We start from the raw sequence: 27,588 nt of genomic DNA on the forward strand, positions 1-27,588 counted from the left end.
ATCACATTAATATATTGCCCTAATGTGCCTGTATTGTCATTGCATAGCACCAATCCAGGAATGCACCGAGTGACTACTGGAGATCTGCATAGTCCTGTGCATTCTGCTGTTGTCACGACATCTCCTCCATGCTGCTTCCTATTGGCATAACGCTGGTCACCCACAATAGATTGCTGTCAGCCCAACAAAATATCTCCCCTGACCTTCACATAAACATGCACGCTGAGCCTGGCCAAGCATGCTTGTTTATTTTCATGGGGGAGAGGGAGACAAGCTAATGCTTATTTCATGTAGGATCAAGGGATTGTACAGGTTGAAAGCGAACATGCCCAATCCTTCTTTACCCCAACTTGGGGGGGGGGGTGTTGTGTGCCACCATACACATTAGATTCTTAACAGTTTAAACCAAACCAATCATCTCTGCCCCTCTCTGTAGTGTGCTGGCGTTTGCACACTGCCTATGACATGCATGCAGCTCATAGATAAAGTTGTCTCTCCAACATCCAGCTCACAATGAGGAATGCTCTATATTACTGCAACTTTCAATGCAGTGGTGACGTCAGTAAAGTTGACACGTCATCGCTGCAGCAGTGTAAACAGTGACTTTACTGAGGACAAGGGAACTAGTGGGGGATTTGAAAGGTGACTGTGCTTATTTTAAAACCTAATTTCCAAGCCTTCAAAAAACACCTTTAGTGGACTTTTTTGAAGGGGTATTCCTATCTTAAAATGTTATAAAATATGCTTTAACATTCTGATTGGTGGGCGCCTGACCTCTGGGACCCCCGTTGATCCTGAAATTAAGGGGCTGAGGCTCCTTTGGCACTTCTGCACGGTGTCGATCCTGGCCACCCTCTGTATTCCCATCTCAGACAGTTATGGCATATCCTCAGGATATGTCATAAATGTCTGATCGATCGAGGTCCCAGCTCTGAGACCCAAACCTATCTCTAGAATGAACCCCATGACACCCATCCTACATTCTCCTGTTTCCGGAACTTGAAAACTACGGAAACCGCATAGCTCACTCGCTACCCTGTTTCTGTAACTCCCATTCACTCCTATAGAAGTTCTAGGAAAAGCGTAGCAAAACGCTCTCAGCTGTTTGCGGAAAATCCGGTCACGTGGTAGGGGCCAGAGCCCAGTGACAGAAAGCAGGACGGGTTCTAGAGATAGATGCAGGTCCCAGAGGTGGAAATAAATGTCCAAGATGGGAATACCCCTTTATTTAGCTCTGTGTCGCCTTCATTCTTTTGCCAGGTGGACCCCCACCGATGAAGAAGTGGTGGCATATTCTAGCGATATGGCCTCACATCCTATGGTGGGAAAAGCTCTTTACTATATAACCAAAGTAGAAATAGCAATGGTAACCGTATTTATTGTCATCTAGCTTTTCTAGAATCCTGAATGGCAAATCCTCTTAGTTATTTAGTGATGTAGGTGCTGGGGATGAATTACTGCATAACTAGGTAGAACATCCACCAAGAAGTCTGGGAAAGCTGGCGTACAACCCTTGTTTTTCTAATACATAATATGGAAGTTTTAACAACATGATAAAAAAAAAACAGACTCGAGAGGGGGTAAATATTTTGGGCACCTTTTGGAGGAAATGCTCGTTTAGTGTCACTTTTCTATTGGTTTCTGTGTACATCTTCTTAGTATTAGGTACACTTTGAACGCCCCCTCAGTAAATAATCCTATACATTTAGACCTGCCGACTGTTATCTTTGTTCTCAGAGATTACTTCTGGCGGGAGACTGTTAGCTTTTCAAAGAGTAAACATAGCAAAATGCGATAGACAAATACAGAATCGTGAAATAATAATCTGCCGGGCACTAATGTTGGCGCACACAAGATTATTTTCGAAAGATGTTTGGTAAACTACACACCACTCTGAAATCACACCATCTGCTGTGTCCGTTCGAGGGCAAGTCAAATGGAATAATTTATAGTAGTACTGGACATAAATGTTAATACTTTTAAGATGCTTATAGGTGAATATTATGCTGTCAGTTGCGGGTATTGTGTATACCTGTCCTTATATTGTAGTGTCGGAGGGAATGTACACTGACCACTACAACGTGAACGTGATGTGAAGGAGAAAATGCTAACTGCATACTGAATTTGTCTATAGTTATCTATGCAAGACATGAAGATGCTAAGGCTTCATGCCCACTCAGTCTTTTTCTGACCCATTCATTTCAATGGGGCCATGCACACTTCAGTTTTTTTTTTTGACGGTTCCGTTGCTCCGTTCCGACAAAAGTAGAGCATGTCCTATGACCGGATGACGCGGCAGTCCATGTGACCGCTGCAGCCTGTGATTGGCTGCAGCGGTCACATGGTCTGAAACGTCATCTCAGTACGCCGGACTTGAGGAAGAAGCAGACAAGCAGGGAGTTCTGGGTAAGTAGTAACTTCTTTTTATGCTGCCGTTTTTTTTTAATGAACCATTAATCTATATTGTGAGCACCGCGCATTGTATTCCCTGTCCAGCGGTAGTCTCTGTCCAGGGTGCTGAAAGTGTTAAGGGGCTGCACTGATCGGCAATAACTCTTTCAGCACCCTGGACAGTGAGTACCGCTGGACAGGGAATAGCATGTGCGGCACTCACAATATCGTGCACATAGTGTGAACGGGTTTGTTTCCTCTCGGAAACTGAAACACGTAAGTGTACACGGAGTACACACGGGAAGCACACTGTTCCAATCACGGACACAAGTATCCGTGAAAAACGGCCGTGAAAACGGTGATGGAAGTGTGCATGAGGCCTAAGCTACAATTTACTTATCTGTTTTATAGCTCTTAGAGTGGAAAGATTTGAGATTTCCAAAGGACACTTTTCAGAAAGTAGAGCTCCTGGAGCTTCAGTCCTGTAAAAGGTGCCAACTATACCCTGCAGCCCCCATATGTGCTAATCACTGTTCATGTACTGATTGGCAGCAATTCAACTTCTCCAGCTGCGCCGCAGTAGCCACAGGGCAAACCATTCTGACTATACCTTCCTACTGTCGGAATTATTATTTTTTTTGTTCGTCTCAGATGCTGACTAACAACATATTGAGGCAGATTTACTATTGTTGTGCCCGAATTCTGGCCTAAGTTGTTTTTCTTTTTTTCTGTTCAAAACAAATTTGACTAATTTTATTATTAATTTGCACCAAACAGAACACTTCTATGCGCCTCACTAGACGCTTTTCAAACGTGTCTATAAAACGGTGTGTAGTAAACCTAAAAACAACCTCAAAACAGAAAAAACAGGGAGTCCCCACTATATGCAGAACAACCAAAAAACATAGGGGAGATAGCACCCAATATTATATCTATGAATGTATAACTGACATGTATCTTCATAAAATATATAAATCTTTATTGGTACATAATGAATTACAATACGTGGTATCAGAAATTATATCAATGATAAAATAAGTCCGATTCCGAGAACAGCATCAGAATGGTATAGATGTAATTATACCTGAGGGTAAGCAGAACAACCCATCTAGAGACAATTATACCAAATCCACATGAACACCATGTAATATAGAGGACATATGCAGCTGTAAAAGACAGCATGAATACACAGCCCAAACAAAATGTAACTATAGGTAAGTTAACATGAATGGTGAATACAAATGTGTATACAGCCCTAAATATAATGATATCAATAGGGGAAAAGGTATACCACCAAAGGAAAGTGAAACATACCTATAGACCTGGTGAGAGGAAATGGATACGTCAACCTAGATGTGGCACAGAAAAAGGAGCACCTCGACGCGCGTTTCGCCTGACGAACCCGGTCTCAGGCGAAATGCGCGTATTAAGAGCAGAGCAAGCACCTGTGTATAAAAGAGTGAAATCACATACATTTATCATAGGCAAGCGTAGTGCTGCTGACCGGAATGCGCCAAAACTAGGGATAACCAGTGACGTGTGTATGTATGTATGTATGTGTGTGTGTGTGTATATATATATATATATATATATATATATATATATATATATATATATATATATATAATTACAGCACCAGAAAAAAGCTCAGTACATAAATACGGTACCAGCACAAATACAGCTCAGTGCAGAGATCATTTGCAAATTCAGTTTAACCCCTGCTAAATAGGTTTGTACTGCAAAAAACTACAGCTCCCATTATGGCCCGAACAATGGTAAGGTTATGCTGGGAGATGCAGGTTCACAAATAAAAAAAAAGATACTTCCCTTAATCTCACTTCAGATTATACAGTGATTACAGTACTGATTAGTTAGAGGCAGAATAAACATTTAGTGACTCACAGGTGATGTATTCACAGATTCTAGTCGTTCTTTTTCTCTTTTCTCCATCTGGTCCAGACCTCCATGATGGCCCATTTCTGCCGTTTGCCGCTCAGATGTCCTCTCACTATTCAAAATTTCTGCACCTATAAACAAAGATTAAAATTCTCATGGTGCGGCACACTACGCCCCTAAATATAAAGGCACCATACACTGTGCCCATAAATATAATGGTACCATGCAATGGTGTCACACACTGTAAAGTAAAGACACACACACACACACACACACACACACACACACACACACACACACACACACACACACACACACACACACACACTACATAGATCTCCTTGTAGATAGAGCCCTCATACTGTCTACTGAAAAAAAATAAACTTTACATACTCACCTGATCCTGCACCATCCTCTAGCAACAGAATCCTGGTCTCTTCTGAGAAGGTCTGTTGCAGCTGAACGTCGTAAGAGGCACAATGACCTCATAGTGCCGTTTACGTCATTGAAAGGCGCTGAATGGCAGGGCAAGGTACTAACGTTACGTGCCCCTCCAGTGCTAGTAATCCATTCCGTTTGAACCTGCATCCTTTAGACACAGATGCAATTGTAGTGCAGGAGGGTGTGGCAGTGGTTGGTTTCAGTGGCGCCCCCTCACACCCGTCCGGTGCTAGAAACGGCAGTGTTTGTACATTGAATTACTTATTTAGTACTGATCTTGAGTTACAGCCTGTAGTATTGGTCCAGAGCTGCTTTCACAGTTCTTCTGTTTCTTATTGGAAACCGTCACAAGCTTGTTGTGCTTTTTGTAAAACCCCAATCACTTGTGTTGTACTGTACTTTTTGTTGTGGGTTTTCAATGCGCAATGTGTGAATGTTTTTTAGTGACACTCTCATCTTTGCGAAATGCAATAAGGCTATATTCACACGTAGCCAAAATGCTGCGGATTTGTGGATGGAAAATCTGCAACGAAATACAGTAGCAGCAAAATGGATGAGATTTCAACAAATCTCATCCACATTCTGCTGCGCAAAGATCAAGGATTTTCACGGTTGACTTTGTTGGGAAAGTGAAAATACGCAAACAAATCTTTGTTGCAGATTTTGCTGCGGACTATCTCCCCTGTGACTAAATAAGTCCACACCGTGAGAATACACCCTAAGGCCAAGTGCACACGATGCGCACCAAAACCCGCAACTTAAAACCGCACATGTTTCCGCATCAAAATGTAAAAACTGCCTTAAAAAACGCATCAAAAAAGCAGTACTAGGTACGGATTTTACCTGTGAAATTAACCTGCGTTTACCTGCGGTCTTGATTCTGATTTTCTGCACCAAATTCCGCAACGTGTGCGACGTTAGGGGTGGATTCACACGCCACATATTTTGTTGCAGAAACCTCTGCAACTGATAAGAAGTTCCTTTGTATAAATGGAACTAGCAGAAAAATCTGCAACAAAATTTACCGTGTGCGAATCTACCCTCAGGCTGGGTCAAAAAGCAGCAGCCACAGCAGTGGGTGCGCGTTTTTGCAAGAAAACAGCGGTTTTACCTGCAAATCTACGCAGCCATTAACCATGAATTTAAAAGCAACAGCTTGCGCATGTTGGTGCGGTTTTTCCCACATCGTAGCCGCTACTTGTGATTCTAGTCTAAGGCCTTATTCACACGAGCGTATTTCACGTCCAATTCAATGAGGCCATTAAGACGTTGTGTTTTTTACGGAGCGTGTGTCTGCTGCGTGAAACTCACTGCATGTCCTATTCTTGTGCGTTTTTTCGCATCACACACCCATTAAAGTCAATGGGTGCGTGAAAATCACAAACTGTACCCGGACGTCATCCGTGCGCTGTCCGTGATTAACGCAACAGTTGCTAAAGAAATTATGAGAAAAAAGAAAAACGCCTCCTTCCGTTTATTTTTCTGACGTAAAAACCGCGTGACATACACAACGCAAGAAAAACGCTGCGTTTTTTACGCAAAACTGAGACGTTCGTGTGAATTAGGCCTTAAACTGTTTTGTTTTCCAGAGCTATGTCCTTGTGTCCGCTGGCTATAACCAGGACAAGCTTTCAGTGTTTGAATATAAACAAGAATGTTTCCATTCACTGAGAGCAAGCGGAGAAATTGAAACCCCAAATATATAAGGCCGCTTTTCATTATGCAATGTTTAGGTATTATTTACATAAAACTGGAGATTCCCTTTTAAGAGTTAAGATTTATCTCCTATTCCATACCAGTGCTATAGTGTTGCCAGGCTGGTGGTTTACTGCATATTGGTGCCATCTGTTATGTCATAATATCTCAAATGGATATAGAAGTGTTCTTTGATGGCCATAAATAACTTTATATACATCAGTCGAGAAGCTTTTATATGATATACTGTATATTACTACAAATGCTTCAAACCCTCATAAACTTCAGAGCCCCATGAAGACTTATGCAAATTATTGATGAAGTTTCAGTGATTATCGATGGAAAATGGAAAAGTAAGAGGTCCTTCTGTAGTTGCGGGAGTTATTATTGTGATCTAGTTGTGTCTTTGGTTTTCACTTTTAAGGCCCCATGCACATGACTATATTTTCATCCGTAATTACGGACCCATTAATTTCTATGGGCCACGGACACCTTTCCATGTTTTTACGGATGGGTGTCCGTTCTGTAGAAATGATCCGTAAAACATGTCCTATTCTTGTCCGTAATTATGGCACAGACTCCTCACGGAAGCGCCCATAGACTTCTTTAACTACGGACGGCTACGGTTGTGTAGCCGTCCATAATTACGGAAGTGTTGCTAGGTGACGTGGATAAGTTGCAGATGATTACGGATCCGTATTTACAGACTGTATTTACGGATGAATGAAAATACGGTCGTGTGTATAGGGCCTTAGGGTGTACTCGCATTGTGAGGATTTGCCGCGTGGTGGAAAACCGCATGCATTTTTCAGCAATTTTCAAAAAAACGAGGCAAAACCGCACTGTGTAAATATATCCTTAAACTATTCCAGGAGCCTTTTTTTTTTTTTTTTTTTTTTTTTATCACTGGCCATCCATGGGGTGTATTCACAGGGTGCGGTTCTACCATGTCTTTTGCCGCACAGCCGAAAAACGCATGCCTTTTTACCTTCATTTGCCACTATTTTGCAAATCGCATTAAAAACACATACGGTTTTCGGTCGCGCAGTACAAACTGAGGAAGAACCGCACTGTGTGCATACGCCCTAAGGCTACATGCACACATTGTATAATTTGGTGCAGAAAACCCACGTCAAAACTGCAGGTAATTCCGCAGGTAAAATTCACATTTTAAAAACGCATTTTAAAAAAAATACACTATTAAGTGCACATTTTGATGCGGATACAGGAGAGGATTTATACTGTGGATTTTGGTGTTTTTTTTTTAAATAAATTTGTCTGATACAATTCTGAGACGGAAACGCAAGATGAAGTGACATTCTGCAGATTTTAAAATCCGCACCGCAAGTCAATTTACACGCGGGAAAATTTACATTCGGGCAAATTCTGCAAAGTGTTACTTGAAATCTCATTTACTTTGCTAGTAATGTATTCTGCTGCTGATTTGGCCTAAGAACATAGACTGCAATGTTAAATAAACGTCAGTAGCAGATTCATACCATCTTTGAGTCCTGGCTCCTAGGATTTCTAGCCCTGGTTTTATTTCTATCTTCTCAGAATCCGTATATGTGTAAGAATACTTATCATTTTCATGTTCATCTTTCAAACACCGTAACTCCTCGTCTTTATTCTTTGTAGGTTCCTTTCCAGCATGCGTCTCTTTGGCTTCGTATCCCTCCTTGCTGTGCAGGCAGCAGTGCTGAGCTTGAGCATCCATGATGACACCATCGCTGAGTTCTCCGTAAAAGTCTACCATGAACTTCGAGCCACAAAGGAAGATGAGAACATCTTATTCTCTCCTCTGAGCATTGCTATTGCAGTAGGAATGGTGGAATTAGGTGCTCGTGGAGCCAGTCTTAAAGAAATTCGACATGTACTGGGATATGACAAACTCAAGAACGGTACATGCACGATGGCATATGAATTATAACTATTCCTGCCTGCATATGTACAATAAAGTCTGACATATTTGTGTTAGGCCTCATGCACACGACCATAAGGGTTTTTACTGTCTACAAATACGGATCCGTAAATACGGATGCGCTTCCGTATCCGTCCACATTTGGCGAAGCACCTATAGACTTCTATGGGCAAGTCCGCGAAGTAATGGCGGACAAGAACAGGACATGTTCTACATTTTGCGGACTTTCTATGGCTCGGACACACATTCGTAAATATACAAAAGGTTTTAGAAATAAATGGGTCCGCAATTTAATCCGTAATTACATGACCAGTAATTACGAATGAAAACTGCAGTCGTGTGCGTGGGGCCTTAGGCTTTCTTATACAGAATTTACCGTATCATGTACTCAAAAAGATTGTACAATATTACAAAAACGTGGCTGCTTTGTTCCGAAAACTGTGCCACACTTGTCCATAGGTGGAATTGCAGCTCAGCTACATTTGTTTCAATGTAGCTGAGCTGCAATACCAGACACAGCCCACGGACAGGTGTGGCGCTGTTTGTCCACACTTGAGCATCCTTCTGTTTTTATATGTAATTCATATATTTTTATAACTGGATTATTTTAACATTTAATGGAACGATATGTAGGTATTTATACATGTATAGCTACCTGGTATGCTTATAAATTGTATCAAACATAGTATTTCTGCTATACAAGACTATAGACCTCTAAGACTGTATTGCATGAGAGTACATGCAAAATCACCTTCTAACAATGTGGAAATCTGTATAACCTAGTGATATGATGACTCCACGTATGTCAGTACAGTTCTATATCCCAGCCTGACTTGGTATACGATGTTTTATGATCTACTTCTGTTCCTCGGAAGCTATTCACTACGCTTTATCTGTATAGGCTGGCCCATGGGTTTATTTTCCAGTCTTGCTGTATGGCGTCTTCTTACAGGCTCATTTATGTGTCTTCTTTTTTTTTTTTTTTTTTTTCCAAGGTGAAGAATTTTCTCTGTTAAAAGATCTTTCCAGCATGATGACAGCCCAAGAAAGACATTATGTGCTCAGCATTGCAAACGCCCTATATTTACAGAATGGATTTCATATCAGTGACAAGTTCATCCAGTTAATGAAAAAATACTTCAAGGCAGAAGTAGAAAATGTAGACTTCAGTCAAGGATCAACAGTAGCAGATCACATCAATGCGTGGGTGGAAAATCACACTAATAGTATGTTATCATCCTCTATTGTGACTGGGGATTTTTTCATTATCAGAAGATTTAAGCCTTTTTTATCTCCAGTGGTCAATATTAACTTGAACAGTTCTGTTTATTTTATTTTTTTACTTTTTAATTGTCATTTTTGCAGAGTATAGTTGTTTCAATTCACTTGGTTGCCTGATTTTGTATTGATGTTGTGTGGCGCCTATTCTACCCGGGTCAACTGATGCTATTCACAAGCAGAGCAGCAGGAGGCAGTGAGAGTGGGAATGTAGAATCCGTTTAGATTACAGGTTGTGTCTGTGAAAACCCGGGTGACAAACCCTTTAGTGGCTGTCACAAGCCATGAACCCAACCTCTCTTAAGCTGGCCATACACATTACATAAATATCAGTCGAACGTTACAATTTTGGCAGGATCATCCATTTTTTTTTGTGTATTGTTTCTGTTGCCCAATGGCAGATGTCGGAGAAATAAGAATCCGACATGTTGAAACTCAACATGCCTGACCTTTTGTTCCCGGAGGAGAATATATCCAGTTGTGAATTTATTCAAAATTTAGCAGATCAGTCACCAAAATGAACATCCTCATGAAATGAACGGCGCTGGAATCTGAAACAAGGCAGCAGTACAGGTATGAAGGGAGATTACCTTTCTTTAGGCCAAGATCACACACAGGCTGGGTTCACACTACCTATTTTCAGACGTAAACGAGGCGTATTATGCCTCATTTTACGTCTGAAAATAGGGCTACAATACGTCGGCAACATCTGCCCATTCATTTGAATGGGTTTGCCGACGTACTGTGCAGACGACCTGTCATTTATGCGTCGTCGTTTGACAGCTGTCAAACGACGACGCGTAAAATGACTGTCTCGGCAAAGAAGTGCAGGACACTTCTTTGAAACGTAATTTGAGCCGTTCTTCATTGAAGTCAATGAAGAGCAGCTCAAGATTTACGAGCGTCAAAGACGCCTCGCATAATGCGAGGAGGAGCTTTTACGTCTTTTACGTCTCCCGAAAACAGTCTGTCTTTTCAGACGTAAAAGGCAGCTAGCGTGTGACATACCCACACAGTGTATGTGGCAGTTTTTGCTTTAGTTTTCTGAGCCAAACACAGAAGTGGACACAAAAGAATGGAGATAAAATGAAGATGAATCTGAATCGGTCTTTTCTTTATACCCTTATTTCTTTTTGGACCCACTAATGGTTTTGGATTTAAAAAAAACGGAGCTAAAAACTGCATCAAAACAGTGTGTGGCCCTAGCCTTAAGTAAATGGAGAAATAGCTGATTGGCAGACGTGCAGAGAGTCAGGCCCCCACCGATATTGGTGGAGAAATTTGACACAACAGCGGTCTCATGTGATTGACCAGACTCAAACCAAAATAACTAAACAATTCGACTATAGAAAGGCTTGACAGAATAGGGCAACAAGTGGATTGAGACATTTACCATTTCTTTTTGAACCCTAACCTATTTTATATTATTCCTATAACAAACTTGCAGCCTTGTTGTAGGAGAAATAAGCCTTCTGTATGAAATAACTGCTGCACTCCTGAGACATTTTATTTCTGGATCAGTGACATTATCTACAGCTGCTGAAAGCCCACAAGAAGACAGCCTTCTAGATATTAGAAAGGATTGACCTGCCTGCAGGACCGGATTACCATGCCTTCAGCCACATTGGTCTCATAGATAAGGCAGTGGTGGGGAATTTCATCTGTGAGCCTGACAGAAATATCTTTTAAGTTCCTTAGCGGAAGAGGTTCTTGACACTTTGTGAGATGAAGATTCAGGTTATTGAATAGATTGCACAAACCAGGAAATCTGCTGAGCGGTGGTAAATTCCATGCTACAAGTCTGTTGTAATGGGGAGAAAATGTGGAAATCATTTGCCATCTCAGGAAAATCTTAATAATGCAATATTTAATGATCACGTCTTTTCAAATGTATAGGAAGATGACAGGTTCTTGGAAAAAATGAATATATACAGGAGAAATAAGGCTTGTGCCAGTGCAGCAAGCTGGGAAAAGATGCCAAGCTATCGTGAAATGGTACCTAGCCTAACCCTATTTGTTAAAGCTTGGCACAATATATATATATATTTTTTTTATAATGTACCATGCATTTTTATTGTTCTTGAACACCATGGCATTTTGTTTATAGACACACTAAAACTAGAAATTACTGAGGAATATAAATACACTTTACATCCTGACACTTCTGAATCTTTTCTGTGACATTTCCAGCAAGGGAAACGAAATCTCGTTTACATCGTAATCTCGCGAGATTTCGTATCCGTTGCTGGAATCTCACAGAAAAGATTCAGAAGTGTCAGGATTCTGAATACACATGACGTCCAGGCTGGAGGTCATGTGTATTCATTATCAGGACACGTGATTAACGTTAATGTCTGTGTATGTGGCTGCACATTGTGTTCTAGTAAGAACGCAATGCTGCTGTGTAAATGAATGGAGAGAAGTGTATGACGCTGATTGGTCACTGATTGGTCAGCGTCATACATGCCTCTGTACAACGCCCACTTGGTCGAAAGTAAAAACACGCCCACTTGGGCATTAAGAAACTCATTAGCATAAAATTAAAAATCGCTAATAAAGTGGTTTAAATTAGATAGTTTTTCTAAATAAAAAGCATCACTGTCACCTACATTACAGCGCCGATCTCCTTATGTAGGAGTTTTACTTGCCTTCTCTCCATTGCAAAGTCTCAAAGCAGTTTGAAACCCCATTCTGACCCTGAAGAAGGAGGCCGTTTTCCTCTTTTGATAAATAATCTTCTTTTTTTGCCTTTTGATACGGAATAGGGTCAAGAGAGCAAAGGATAATATGAAAAATATAAGTGGCATTTAAATTATAATTTTTTTTTTAGTGTTTAAACTCTATAGTCCCATTAAAATCAATGTCCAACCTTTCCAAAATGTGAGCTTGCAGCAAGATGTACAATAAAATTAGAATCATGCGAGCATTTCCAGATGAAGGTATAGAAAATCTTGAATGATATACCCCTTGTTTCTCTTTTATTATCTGCTGTAAATATTTGCTTACACGTTTTTGTTTTCTCAGATCGTATTCAGAATCTATTCTCATCTGAAGACTTCACTGAATTAACAAAACTGGCCCTGGTCAATGCCGTCTATTTTAAGGGTAACTGGAAATCACTGTTCAGACCTGAAAACACCAGAACCTTTTCCTTTACAAAAGATGATGAGAGTGAAGTTCAGATCCCAATGATGTATCAGAAAGGAGAATTTTACTATGGTGAGCGAAGCCAGTGTCATTGTGTCTAACTTGGTATTTATCAACCTGTAATACATTTACTATGTCTAATGTTAACTGAAACATTTCCTTGGATAAAAAAGCGGCTATTAAACATGGATTTGTGTTGAGCATTTGATGTGTAAAGAATGCAATGTGATCCTACAGTGCTGCCTCCCGGAATGAAGATGATAACCCCTGAAATTGGTAATAGTCTTACATAGTTCCACACACAGATATCCAGGCCACCAGGACCACTATCATGGGTAAGACTATCTGAATTATCAATTTCAGGGGTTATTTGCTCCAGAAAAGAAAGACATTATATCTTTTCCTAATATAATAGCTTATACCCTAAACTACTAACGCTAGACAAGATGGCACACTGCCCTAGTCACATGTCCTCAATATAAGGACTTTTTAAAACACACTACATACTTGGTTTTGCCTTTTATCTGTGTCTGTATTATATAGAGTCTCTCCCTTCATGTACCTTTTTAACATGTATGTTTTTATATGTATTTAATAAAGATCTGTTATTTCTTTCACATATGTTTGGCTTACAGCTACATATGTCTGTCCTATACTTTCAGCGGCAGCGTTCCAAACGCTAACCCAGAACAGGCTGTAAATCTAGCCTAACATTAGGATGATGTCTGCTGAATATATACATGACAAACTAGTATATCCATTTTTAAAATGACAATGTCTTCAGAGGTATAAAGGACACCAAATGGAACATATTCTATATTAATATAGGGGGGGGGGGGGCGGTTATACAGTTATCCTGTTAATTCCATGCTTTACTATAAATATTACTAGCCTACTAGTGTTAGCTCCGTATAAGGTTCTGTACTGTGTGTATATTACACACATATATGCGTATATAAATACTTTTTGTATATGCACAATTCCATCTAATTTAAACACTGAGCTTTTGTCAGTTGTGTTGAATAGCTATGGCAACAAATACTCTATACTGTGTTCTTATTCTAAATACTTTTCTGCTGCACTTAATGGAGGTCTTTATATAAATGACTAGCGTAAGTCCTAAAAAAGGAAATCTAAAAAACCCGAATAATTACTGCAGTAGTGTTCACAAATTATGGAATTTAATGAAGGCCCCAAACATGGTTTAGGTAATACATCCCTTCTAATTTAAAGCACCTCAGTCATAAAACTGTGACATTTAGAGAAGCATTCTGGGGTCCCGTCCCCCCCATAGTCATATGTGTTGACTTACCTAGTGCTGTCTTCACAGGACTCTTTTCCGGGCTGCCGTGGGATCACGTGAACTGTACTCTAACACAAATCCTACAGCTTCTACTGTAGAAACCACAGGTCAGGTCAGTCTCACAATGCAAGTCTATGAGACTCCCATTCAGGTTCTCATACACTTGCATTGAGATCCTGACTTGCGGTCGCTACGGCAGATGTTGTAGAACACAGTGAGTCTGAATGAAGATCACGTGACCCCATGGCGGCCGAGAACCGGGCACATCCTGTGAAATACAGCAACAAGTAAGTCAGTAAGTCAATATACATGTCTGCAATTGTAGTGTAGCGTAACGTAAAGGACGGGGGGTGAAAAACCTGAAGTGCTTCTTTAAAACAAGGACGTCTTTTAAAACGCAAGCAGCAGCCCATCAATCACTGCTGAGAGGGACGGGGGAGCACCCCTCACATTTTTTTGATGACTCCTATTAACCAATATATTTTGTGCCATTTGAGCTAATAGGAGAGAGGACTTCTCCTTACACTATGCAGCCCTTACGTGGGGCCACATAGTCTGATGACAGATCTGCTTTAATATCCCCTTAAGGGGTTAAACTAGTGGATGCTTAGAGCTGCCGCTATACAGCCTCCAGAACAAGAGTTCTGCAAGCTGTACATTGTGCCTGGCATCCAGCTGAAAAGGATATTTGGGCATACCTATCAATTGGTTTCTAATGTTTGGAGATCTACATTTGGGAGTATCTGTTTCTCAGTCCGCTATCAGCACTGCAGGGGGCTTTCTCTGGAATGCTGTTTGGCTAACAGTTGACCGGGCTTTTTCATCTGGAAGCAATCTCTGGTTTGGCGAGCTACATAATGGGTACCTTGTTAGAAGCCACTTGTTTAAACCTTCATCACCACCTTTTTATAGATGCCCCCGTTTAACCGTCCCATAAAAACTCTATAATTTAATTCTCCTATTTTTAACATATTTTATTTTTTCAGGAGAGTTTACTGATGGATCTAATGAGGCTGGTGGAGTTTATCAAGTCCTAGAAATGCCATATGAAGGAGAGGAACTAAGTCTTATGCTCCTCCTGTCCAGGCAAGAAGTTCCTTTAGCAACACTTGAGCCTCTGGTCAAAGCTTCACTGATCGATGAGTGGGCGAATTCTGTGAAAAAGCAAAAAGTGGAAGTTTATCTGCCGAGGTAGGACAACCTAATAATATTGGATGTATTTATATTGCAATAATTATATATGTAACCCCCCACCGTTCAGCATCGGAATAGGTGATATACTAGATATAGCCTTAATAGAACTATATGTAAAGTTGCCCATACAATTTAAACGAACGTTGGTCGAACCCATCGATTTCGGCAGTGAAGGCCAACCTATTAATGTGCATGGTGGTGTCCCGACTTTCTCCGACGGCAGATGCCGGGGGAGAGAGGGTTGCGCATGTTAAATTTGAACTTGCCCGATCCTTTTTTCTTGCAGGAGATAAGCTGCTGACAGTGGATTATGCCACCTCTTTCCATTACAGGGGTTTTCCAGCCAGTAAAAATTGACGGCCTATCCTCGTGTAAAGGGGGGTTGGGAGGAATAGCGGTTGGCTGAATGAAAAATTAAGCCATATTGTTCCGCATAATACGGTTTATGTGACAATCATTGTTACATTTACTTCTACAATGTTTACAAGCTAACAATTATGATGATCTGTCTAGCAAAATTATAAAGCGTATCAAATAATGATTAGATGTGATGGATCAGCTTGAAGATGAGTGCAGAATGGATGGCAGCATAGCAGGAGACCAGTTTATGATGGCTACAGTTTTGACTCTAGTGTTCAATTTGCATACAGGTTGCTTAAATGTGCAACATCTGAATCTTGAGCAAAAATGTTTTGGTTGCTTTTTATAATTTCTGCAGCTAGAAATACTCCATGTATGCAGAATTCTGAAATCCGGGCTTTGTTGGCTGACCGGAAGGAGTTCTGTGCTCACTGACCGGGTTTCCACTTAGGGTTTTGATGTACTTTTACTACAAAGTTAAGCTGTTACATTGTAGTGAATTAGATGTTGTTGTTTTTTCCCCCAAAATCTATCAAGCTTTTGTTCTGATTGTTCCCCATTCACTTCTATGAACATTTGCTACACCTGTTTCTTTAACAAAAGGCATCTTCTAATTGTGGCAAAACAATGTATTACCATGTAATTTATGTCATGTGTTGTAGTGCGGGAGGGCTTATGATTATTAGGTGGTACCAATAAGTAATGTTGCTTTTTTGAGCTCCTATGTCTAAATGGAGTCTGAAGTGGTTTGAAACCCCCCTCTCTTCTCCTTAGGGGCTCAGGCTGCTGCTCTGACCATCACCCAAGCTTTGTACTGCAGCTCAGTTTTTTCAGATTGGCTGCTCTATATAAACACAAGCTCACCAGACATTTTAGAGCATTGATTGCTGATTTCCATTGCATCAAATATATATAGCTATAAACTACAGGCAACTACAGTACCAATGAGAAATGGATGATTATAATTGCCTTACATGTACTGAGGCAAATAAGTACAGCAAGGGTCAATATTTAATGTATTTTCATGTAATAGGGGGTGATACATAGTACTATTAATTGGGCTATTGTAACCCCACGTCTGGCTCCAATGGGAGCTCTGGGAATAGATAATGAAGACTTCTATTCATAGATGGGAACTTTTGAAAAATGGTTGTCCTAAATAAAGTAATGTTTAATAAATGTAAAAAGTACTGTTAAGTTGTGTGTACTATGTAAATTGTCTACAATGTGTATGGTTCAACGTTTCGCAACAATATCGCTCACCACAGTAGATATAACCCAGTTAATCATTTTGACGATCCTCCATACTTGACGTTGCCTAATTCATGTTTCCTCTCTGATCAGGGTTTCTGTAGTGAAAATAATTTACAACACTATCTGAATAAATACATTAAAAATCAATTCTGTCCCTGGTAGGAAAAAGTTCATTTCAGTTTTGGCTTTATTTCATGGTGATATATTGGATACTGTAGGTTAGCAGGATTGAAATTTGATAGAGTGATTCTGTAATTTCCCTACTTAGCTTTGTGAGATTAACTGCTGGTTTTCTCAGTGTTGGCTTCTGATTTAAAATGCAGAAGCGGTATAGAATTTTATCAAAGCTCTAAATAAACAGTTATAAATATTTATATCTACTGACTAAAGCAGGCATACTATAAAGTGTAGAATACAGATAATGTCCACCGAGAATGAAAAGCAAGAGTGATAAATTCTGTTTTTAATCCTTGTCAGCCAGACATTAAGAGAGAACCAATAACTGTTTCTGCTGAATGCTGGATTAAAGTCAACATTATTTGCCAATGTGGATTTTCTAAATCCATATTGGCACAAAGAGGGCAGAAACATTTTGTTTGCTTTGATGCCTAAGGGAGACTACTGACCTGGGTGCTGATCCAGTGGAAGTTGAATACAAAGCTATTAGGGTGTATTCACGTGTGCAGGTTTTGTTCAGTATTTTTATGAAGTTTTAGAAGCCAAAACCACATGTTGATCATAAAGGGAGAGAAAGTATAAAGGACAGATTTTACTATTCCCCTTTTGAATCCACTCCTGGTTTTGGCTTCAAAAACAACATAACAAAACTGATCAAAATCTGCACGTGTAAATACAGGGTATGTTCACACGTGCTATTTTCAGCCGTTTTTCGGGCCGTAAACATCCCGAAAAACGGCTGAAAAATCGGAAACAGAACGCCTACAAACATACACCCATTGATTTCAATGGGAAATACGGCGTTCTGTTCCGACGGGCTGGTTTTTTTTTTACCGCAAAAAGACGCCCGCGAAAAGAAGTTTTTGGAGCCGATTTTCACTTTTTTGACTCTATATAGAAAAACCGCTCCAAAAACGGCCGTAAACAATGCTGCGAAAAACGCGACTTTTTTTGCTAAGCGTGTGAACATACCCTTAAGTCTCCTTCTCACACTGAAATTTTCTGGCAATTTGAACGGCGTCAAAAATAGCTACGATACTAGCGTTATTAAAATGTAACATGCAGGTTTGTTTTTGCTTTTTCTTTTATTGCGTTTTTCTTTTTTTTTAGTGCCATACCCAGCGCATTCGGCATTTGGAAAATGCCACTGACCATAAAATTGCCTTAAAAACATCACAAACTCTATGTTGCATACAATTTGACAAACCCATAATGGACTTTTTGATTGACTCTCTTTTAGGCCAAGGCTACACCTAGACTTTTTTCAGTGCTACTGATTGATTTTTAACTCTTGAGTGACAGCTGCAGTTCACAAGATTGCATGCAATTTAGGCTCTATTCACATGACAGGGTCTGAGTGTCGGACGTTTTTCCCGGCTGTTTTGCATCCGTTCCGGGCCGTGTTGCTGTTTTTAACGGCCGATTATAACCCGTTTTGCATCTGTTTTTTTCCCTGTCCGTTTTAAAATCGGATGAATTTCATTTGTAAATTTTTTTGCTACACACATCCCTCTGTAGGTAAGGCCGCACCGCCCCCTGTAGGTAAGGCCGCACCGCCCCCTGTAGGTAAGGCCGCACCGCCCCCTGTAGGTAAGGCCGCACCGCCCCCTGTAGGTAAGGCCGCACCGCCCCCTGTAGGTAAGGCCGCACCGCCCCCTGTAGGTAAGGCCGCACCGCCCCCTGTAGGTAAGGCCGCACCGCCCCCTGTAGGTAAGGCCGCACCGCCCCCTGTAGGTAAGGCCGCACCGCCCCCTGTAGGTAAGGCCGCACCGCCCCCTGTAGGTAAGGCCGCACCGCCCCCTGTAGGTAAGGCCGCACCGCCCCCTGTAGGTAAGGCCGCACCGCCCCCTGTAGGTAAGGCCGCACCGCCCCCTGTAGGTAAGGCCGCACCGCCCCCTGTAGGTAAGGCCGCACCGCCCCCTGTAGGTAAGGCCGCACCGCCCCCTGTAGGTAAGGCCGCACCGCCCCCTGTAGGTAAGGCCGCACCGCCCCCTGTAGGTAAGGCCGCACCGGCCCCTGTAGGTAAGGCCGCACCGGCCCCTGTAGGTAAGGCCGCACCGGCCCCTGCAGGTGAGTAGTGCCGCACCGGCCCCTGCAGGTAGTGCCGCACAGGCCCCTGCAGGTAGTGCCGCACAGGCCCCTGCAGGTAGTGCCGCACAGGCCCCTGCAGGTAGTGCCGCACAGGCCCCTGCAGGTAGTGCCGCACAGGCCCCTGCAGGTAGTGCCGCACAGGCCCCTGCAGGTAGTGCGCACAGGCCTGCAGTAGTGCCGCACAGGCCCCTGCAGGTAGTGCCGCACAGGCCCCTGCAGGTAGTGCCGCACAGGCCCCTGCAGGTAGTGCCGCACAGCCACCTGTAGGTAGTTCTACACAGGAACCTTTTACATAGCACCCCATCCCCCCTGTTCCAGAAGAAGTCACTGACTTCAATGTCCATATATGGACCGTGAAGTCTGGGACTTCTCCTGAAGCGGAATCCCCAATCCCCGGCCACAGCGTTGCCGATGCTGTGGCCGGAGATTGGGGATTCCGCTCCTACAGAAAGAAAAAAAATACCCTCCTCCTCCTCACATGCATTTCGCACTGTGAGGAGGAGAAGGAGAGAGAGCGAGCGACGGAAGACACGGCCGTCACTCGGGACATAATCCAGTGATTGAAGAGTATTACCCAGCCCCATAGACTTCTATGGGGGCCGGGAGAACGGCCGAAAATAGGGCATGTCTAATTTTTTGACTGCCCGGTTTCCCGGGCCATCAAAAAACGGTCGTGTGACTAGCCCCATTTGGGGTCTAACGTTCCTATTGCGGCCGTGCGACGGCATGTGACGGGAAACCCTGTCATGTGAATAGGGCCTTACTATTTTTATTTGCACTGCAGTTCAATAGTTAAAGCTAATCAGTAGGACTACAAAGAGTCTTAGGTATAGTCCTGGCCTTAGTGAACGAAGTCCTGGAGAGAACTTGCTTTCTTTAAACCCCCACTTCTTTACTTTGTGTACAGTGCATGAAGCCGCATAATAAAGCAAATAAAATACAACCAGGGACCAGATGACAGGTCCACTCTAGAGCATTTTTTGACTTGTTATGAAAAATCAGATGGCTTGAAGGACATTTTATGTGTATATTGTATAGTTAAGATTATTCTGATCCCGATCTCGTTTCATTGCATTCAATTTCCTGATGATGTTCCAATCATTTCTACTACAGTACAGACCGTTTTATTTTGAAAAGCTGCTTTAATCTCAAATAACCTTTTTTTTATAGGTTCAAAGTAGAGGAATCGGTTGATCTGAAGGATGTTTTGTCAAGGCTTGGCATCGTAGAGATATTCAGTAGGCAAGCTGATCTGTCTGCAATATCCGGTATGATACAACTGCAGTATTTGTAAATTCCAGGTTCTAGCTCTGGCTGTCAGCAGACTTTATTGCTCGTATTTATCTTTTTTTATTTATTAGATTGCACAGGCATTCCATTAATAATGCATTGGGGTAATCCGCACACAGGCTTCTCGCTTCCCACATGTTGCAGAGAAGATTCTCTGAATATACAATTAAAATATTTCAACTTTATGTATATAAGCAAAGCAAAATATTTCTGCAAATCTGCTTAAACTAATTTCTGTTAATGTATCCACTGCTTTTAGAGAACATGACACAGGCCCTACTGAGTTTGTGATATGTACAGTAGCTTTCTTAGTCATTGCTTTATCATATATAGAGGTATTCTATTACACTTGCTCATTTCAATTTTTCATCCAAAAAGTCATGTTACTTAAAGTGGATCTCCCAGATTGTAGATCTGTTCCTCATATAGAAGCCAAGACTGGCTATAATAAAGCAAAATCCACTTGCCTCTCAAGAAGCACCAGGTCTTCCTAACCCGGTCTTTACCTACTGTAGTACTTTTGTTGCATGTATTTTGTTATGTTAATATATGAAAACAAGTAGAGACGGACCAAGATAGTTCACATGGGATTCGGCCAATACAACCATTCTATGATCATCTTAATCTTGGTGAGCAAAGTCACAATATTATTATTATTATTAGCATTGCTATTCTCATTTTTGTACATTTTAAATATAGCCCCTCCTTGAGAATTAACCATGGGGCAGATTTATTAATATTGTCATAAACTAAGACCTAATCTAAACCGGCAGAAACTGCAGCAAATTTATTCAGAATGGTGCTCGCAGAATTATACATTTGGTACAACTCGCTAGACATGTTAGACACTTATCTCTTCCTTAGGCCACCTCATGGCTGGCATCGTTTACACCAATAATTTGCACTTTACTGTCAATGAAGGTACAAAAAGTGTCCAAAACATACATTTTGTGCATGAGTTTAGGTTTACATCACTTTATTTTATTTTTTTTGCCTACATTTGAAGTATACGTCGGGGAAAAAGCTCCCGAGGAATATGTTAAATGTAGGCTGTGACGGATGCCTAACGGTGGCGTGTTACTATAGACTTTAATGATATCCCCTCAACCGACATCACAGACGTGATGTGAACGAGGCCTAAACTAATTTTCTATTTATTTATTTTTTTTAAAGCATTTGAGGCAGAATTATGTTGCATTGTTCTTTAGAAAAAGCCCACATTTTTTTTCCAAAAAATATAACGTTGTTGTTTAACTATAACCCTGTAAAAGAAAAAAAATGAAATCCTCCAACCCAGAATCTTACCTGATCACCCGTTATGCAGAGATTATTTTTTTATGTTTGTTTGCTTTCTCCATTGCATGACCACCTCACTACCTGCCAAAGAGCTGTCATATGATCCGCCTTCTCATCTATATATTCCCAGGCTGGGCAGTGTTTTCTTGGTGTTCTACTTCAGAGGAAATGGGCCAAAAACCATGAGAACCCCCTTGAACATTGAGCATTGAGTCGGAGTGTTTGCCTGTAGTTACACTTTTAAACCAATATATACACAAATTTGTGTATTTATTGCTAGTTATCTTCCATTTATCTCCCCCATAGAAGCTTTTCTTTTTTTATCATATATTGTTCAAACATTGCACATCTGAATGCAACTGTTCATTCATGTAACCAGTCTGTTTTGTTTTCAGAAAACCAGGATCTTTACGTTGATAAGGCCGTTCACAAGTCTTATCTTGAGATAAATGAAGAGGGATCTGAAGCCGCTGCTGCCTCTGGTATAGTATAACATCGTGGAATTATTTAATTTTTTTTTTTTTTTTTAACAGCCGCTATTAGAGCTATGAACGACTTCACAACCAAATTTTTTTTTATTATCCCAATGCATCTAAAAGGAAATTGTTAATTAAGGCCAGAGGTCGCACTACATTTTTTTCCAGCAAAAGAAGTAAAAATACGCCTTTTAACATTTTTGAGAAGTACTTTTAGCAAAGGAGGAGTATGTAATTTTCAGTAATTTAAATGAACAATACGTAGTATAAAAGAATTTTAAGAACTCGCTATTTCAATTCTATAAGTTATATGCTTCAAATTAGGCACTGGTGAATGTTTCATCAGCCTAGGAAATGCAGTAGAGCAGGAGCACATGTGTAACACATCGTGGATATATAGCCATCTGTGCATAGCCCACAGAATACCAAGCAAAGTCCAAGGCTGTCCATGTAATACCTGCTGTTTGTCCTTCAGATCTTTTCTCATTTACATTAATAGTAGAATCTAAGCTTGTACATTCTACCTTTCTTCTAAATAAAAGTTTGTGTATGTAAAGGGATTGTCCAGTTTTGGGTTAACTTCCCATTTACATGTTAAATGGAACCTGCCACCAGCATTTCACCTATTAAACCAGCAATACCTGGTGGAGGTGGGTGAAAAACAATTTTTATGTAACCTATAATTATCTTCTAAGTAGGCTCTGTACCTTTTAGTATTATATTTCTTAGTGTTCCCACACCGTATGCTAATGAGCATAAGAGTCGTCATATCTTCGTTCGAAAAGAGTCAAATCTTCATTCCTAAAGCCTTTCCGAGTTAGCCCCGCCTTCTTACTTCTGGTTGACCTCTCCTCACCTCCGCCCAGCACACAAGATATCCCATGCCTGCGCATTGATGTTCTGCTGCGTGCGCACAACGGGACACCATAGTGGCACATTCGCAGTAACTAGATTTGAGGCCTGGACAAAGCAGGAAAGTGTATTGGACCATACATGACGTGCGCGATCTCAGACGACATTTTGGCATTCAAGGCGGGACATTTTTCGGCGGTGGACATAAGAGGAACGAACGAGACTGCCGGATTATTACCATAAAAGGCACACAATGTTTGCAGACAGTTATTTACGGTCGTAGAAGAAGTTTAGGAGAGGAGATAACGGCAATGAACTTTTGACAGCCGCGGCCAGCGAGGAGTGAGGAGAGTTCAATAAGTGAAATGCTGGTGACAGATTCCCTTTAAGGCCTCATGCTCACCACCGTAATTTTTATCCGCAATTACGGATCCGTGATTGCGGCTAAAATACTGACCCATTCATTTCTATCGGTCACCTTCCTGTATGTTTACGGGTGTGTATCTGGGCCGTATAAATAATCCACAAAAAAACAGGACATGTCCTATTTTTCGCATTTACAGACAGTGAGCACGGTACGCAAATGAGTGACACTCCACGGTCCTCCCGCGGCCCACCCGTGCAGTATTTACTGACTGTAAACACTGCACGGTCGTGTGCATGAGGCCTAAGCACTTGTCATCTCTCAAACATGTCTTAAATCAACTGACTGGATGGTCTCTCTGGGCCCGAATTAAAGGGATTGTCCGGGATTAGAAAAAGGGGTCTGCCCATTTGTTTATTTTTTGTCCTTTTATTTGTGTGTATAGAGAGAGAGAGAGAGAGAGAGAGAGAGAGATATGTCCATTGGCTGTGTCTGGTATTGCAGTACCTCTTTATTCAAGTGAATTCTGGTTAGCTGCTATACTAGACATAGCACCTGGGAGGAGTGGTGCTTCTTTTTGAAAAGTGACAGACCCTTTTTTTTAATCCCGACATCCACTATAAGTAAATATTGGTGGGTAATAGTCGCCTAGCCTGCGTTCCCCCACGACGACGACTCCAGCCTGCCTCTTCAAAATAATATGACATACTTTGCCCGTCTTCCCAATTCACTAGACTGTGATGATATCTATATACAGGTGTCAGCACAGTCTCAAAATAATTGTTAATGGGGAAAAGTGGTAGTCACTATGACTACCCCCATGATCGAGCTGGTGGAATTTCTCTGCTAGTGTGATAATACAAAAGATCGGGATATCAGAGCTGAATATAGCTTTAAAGAGGTTCTAAAGTTGTTGTCCTAAAACAAGAAAAGAAGTAACTTTGAAATAAGTTTAAAATTACAGGTCCTCTATTTTATTTAATGCAGACAGTAAGATAAATAATTAATACACAGTCTCTTCTGGTGTATACTGGATATACTTCTAAACAGAAATAAACGTTTTAGGCTTTGTACATATCTGCATTCTTGTTTTTCGTTGTTCTGCTCAGTCATAGGAGTAGAACAACGAAAAACTGGAAGCGCTGAATCCGTCGCATGAAGGACAGCAATAGTTCACGATGGAACCCATTGAGGGAAATAAACTCTTCGTAAGAGTTAAGATGCTACACATTTATTAAGAGGCGAAAGCCTCTTAATAAATGTGTTGCACCTTTTGGGCTAGCAGTGCACCATACATCCCTCCCCCCCCTGACTTATGAAACTTTTTTTACTTTTCTTTTTTTACTATTACTCGATGGGGTAGGGGGGGTAGTCTGGTGGGAGGGGCAAGGTACGGGGCCCGCCACGGGTCTCTAACTTGCTACGCCAATAGAGTGAAATCTACACCAACTATAATAAACTTGATTTTATATCAAGGAAGGCACCAAGGCCTCTCTTAAACTTGTTCAATAAATTAACTATAACAACATTGTGTGGCAACGACTTCCATAGTCTCACTGCTCTTACAGTAAATAACCCCCCATCAGAACTACTGCATGATTTGCTGCCTCATCTGTTTGCCTTATTAATAGATTTTTTGCTACTGCCATTATACTTGGAGACTTTTCTTTTCCAACATTATCAATTTGAATTCCTCAATCTTGTTAGTGAGGCTTCTGGCATTTTTTTCTTAATATTTATACGAGTATTTTATAATGTCCTAAAATGGGACAAAAATCCGTTGTCCAAAGCCTGAACCTTTTAGGGCATATAGACATAATATTGGGGGATTACCCCTCATGACCCCCTCTATTAGCCAGAGCACTGAAGAGCATCTCTCCCTCTGGTGACCACAAAGTGCCATGAATTACATTGTCCTCTATTCATTTGAATGAGGCTGTAAAAATGCATTTCAAGTTGAGACCACTTCGTTTAAAAGTGAATTTATTGATCCGCTTCTGAGATAATTCAAGTTTTGTATTGTAAGGAGTGTCTTTCTCTTCTTGAATACTGACAAAGTAACATTGGTAGCGACCCAGTTCAGTGTGCCGCACCACTAAAGGAATGAATATTATACATTTCAGTTGTTTGGTAGTTCTAGGACAACTGTGGACAAGGGACCACTTAGTGATAATTCTATGTAAATTTGTTCCAGTCACTGACGTTATGGGACCTGCAATGCTGAATCATGGACAAAGGAAAAAAAATTAATCTAGAGCTGTTAAAGAGTTATTCACCGAAAGTGATGGCATACCCATTTGACCGCTGGGGTCCTTACTGGTCCGGAGGTTGAAGGGTCGGCAGCGCTGCTACTAAAGTGATGGGTTCCTTTCAAAGTTTTCCCTAAACATTGGCGCTTCTGGCTGTGCAGAGCGCAGTGTCGTGGTCTCATACACTTGAATAGAGCTATGCAGCAGTTCCCTGCACACCCAGGATCTATCCGGGTCTGGGCAGTCGGAACTCCTGCTAATCAGAAATTTTTATGCCATTACTTTCTGTGATTGGAATAACCTCTTCAACTATATGTGCTGTATATGAAAATGTAAAGGGGTATTATAAATTCTGCAAATAAATGTTATTTTTTGTATAATGGAAAGATCTGTCATGGTCTTCTGATGGACACACAGGTGTGCGGCTCGGTACAAGACTCCGCTAAGACAGTACAAACAATATGGTTTTTATATATATATATATATATATATATATATATATATATATATATAAAGTGATATGTCATGCGCTGGCTTGGTGGGTATATAAGGTGTTCGATACGCTGTCTGAACACATATCACTCGTTGCCTTGGGTAAAAGGGGTGATTTATCAGAGTTGCAAAAAGGGGTGATTATTAGCTTTCGTGACAAGGGTGACAGTATTTCTCAAAAGGCGCAGTATGTAAATTGTTTGCGTGCTGCTGTGGTTTAAGTGTATCGTGAGTGGACAAATGGCACCATTGTGAATAACCGACGTGGAAAAAGCGGAGCACCACGTGCCATTGATGTGAGAGGTGAAAGTGCACAAGGGCTGAATGACACGCTACAGTGGAGCAGCTCACCGTGAAAATCAACCAGGGAGCTACCAGACGGGAGTCTAAAACATCAGTCCAGCAAACCCTACTGCGTATGGGGCTCCGAAGCAGACGGATGACCACTGCTCCTATGTTAACAAAGGTGCATCGGAAAAAAAGGCTTCAATTTGAACAGCCGTATCGGAATTGGACCACCGATGATTGACAAAGGGTTGCCTTCTCAGATGAGCCACATTTTCTGCTTCATCGAACGGATGAACGTTGGCGTGTCAGGCGAGAAACATCTGAGAACAGACACCCTGCAAGCATTGCTGGAAGAACACAAGCTGGTGGCAGTAGTGTTATGGCCTGGGGAATTTTTTCATGGCATTCTCTGGGCCCACTCATCCATGTAGAAGGCATTCTGAACCGATTTGGGTATGAATCCAACGTTGCAGATCACGTCCACTCCTACATGCGGTTTGTCTTCCCTGGGGCAGATGGAATCTTCCAGCAAGACAATACAATATGTCACACTGCTAGAAATGTCCGACAGTGGTTGGAAGAGCACGACCAAGACTTCCAAGTACTTCCCTCGCCAGGCTTGAACCCAACTGCGCATCTGTGGGACCACCGCGATCGTCTTGTTCGCTCTATGGATACACCCCCCACACACCCTCCAGCAAATGTGGGATGCACAGTAGTCAGCATGGCTCCAGATACCTGAGACTTCCTGCCAGAACCTTTATTGAGTCACTCCTAGCCCGTCTAGCTGCTGCACATGTCGGTTACTCTGGATTGTATCTGGTGGTCATAATAATGTGGTTCGACTGTGTATATTGTCATTATATAAAATTTCATAACCTCACATTTATAAGTATATTAAATATAGCAGTTCTTAGTGCTCAGTTCGATCGAATTGTGTGAGGCCACTACAAGGTGACCTCATAAAGAGGGTTCCTACACCTATATATTTATAGGAGACTTGCCTCTCTCTTGGGACTAAGCCCTGATACACATACAGTAACTATAATCAGTCCTGCACCTGTGTGTCCATCACATGACCAGGACAGATATTTCGCAACTGTAAGTATATAAACCATGAAGGCTCCTATTGA

At 41.4% G+C, this 27,588-nt stretch overlaps 1 protein-coding gene across 1 annotated transcript in view; it reads left to right on the forward strand.

Annotated features, from left to right (window-relative positions):
* The window catches only part of SERPINI1 (serpin family I member 1), a 33,203-nt gene that overhangs the window by 4,206 nt on the left and 1,409 nt on the right, over positions 1-27,588 (forward strand). Inside the window, exons 2-7 of the mRNA XM_075861574.1 lie at positions 8,062-8,324; positions 9,340-9,570; positions 12,647-12,841; positions 15,059-15,263; positions 20,319-20,416; positions 22,130-22,216. Of these exons, the coding sequence (XP_075717689.1) occupies positions 8,062-8,324; positions 9,340-9,570; positions 12,647-12,841; positions 15,059-15,263; positions 20,319-20,416; positions 22,130-22,216 (1,079 nt within the window). The remainder of the gene's footprint in view (positions 1-8,061; positions 8,325-9,339; positions 9,571-12,646; positions 12,842-15,058; positions 15,264-20,318; positions 20,417-22,129; positions 22,217-27,588) is intronic.

The sequence above is a fragment of the Rhinoderma darwinii genome, chromosome 4 (genome assembly GCF_050947455.1).
Source record: "Rhinoderma darwinii isolate aRhiDar2 chromosome 4, aRhiDar2.hap1, whole genome shotgun sequence".
Lineage (NCBI taxonomy): Eukaryota > Metazoa > Chordata > Amphibia > Anura > Rhinodermatidae > Rhinoderma > Rhinoderma darwinii.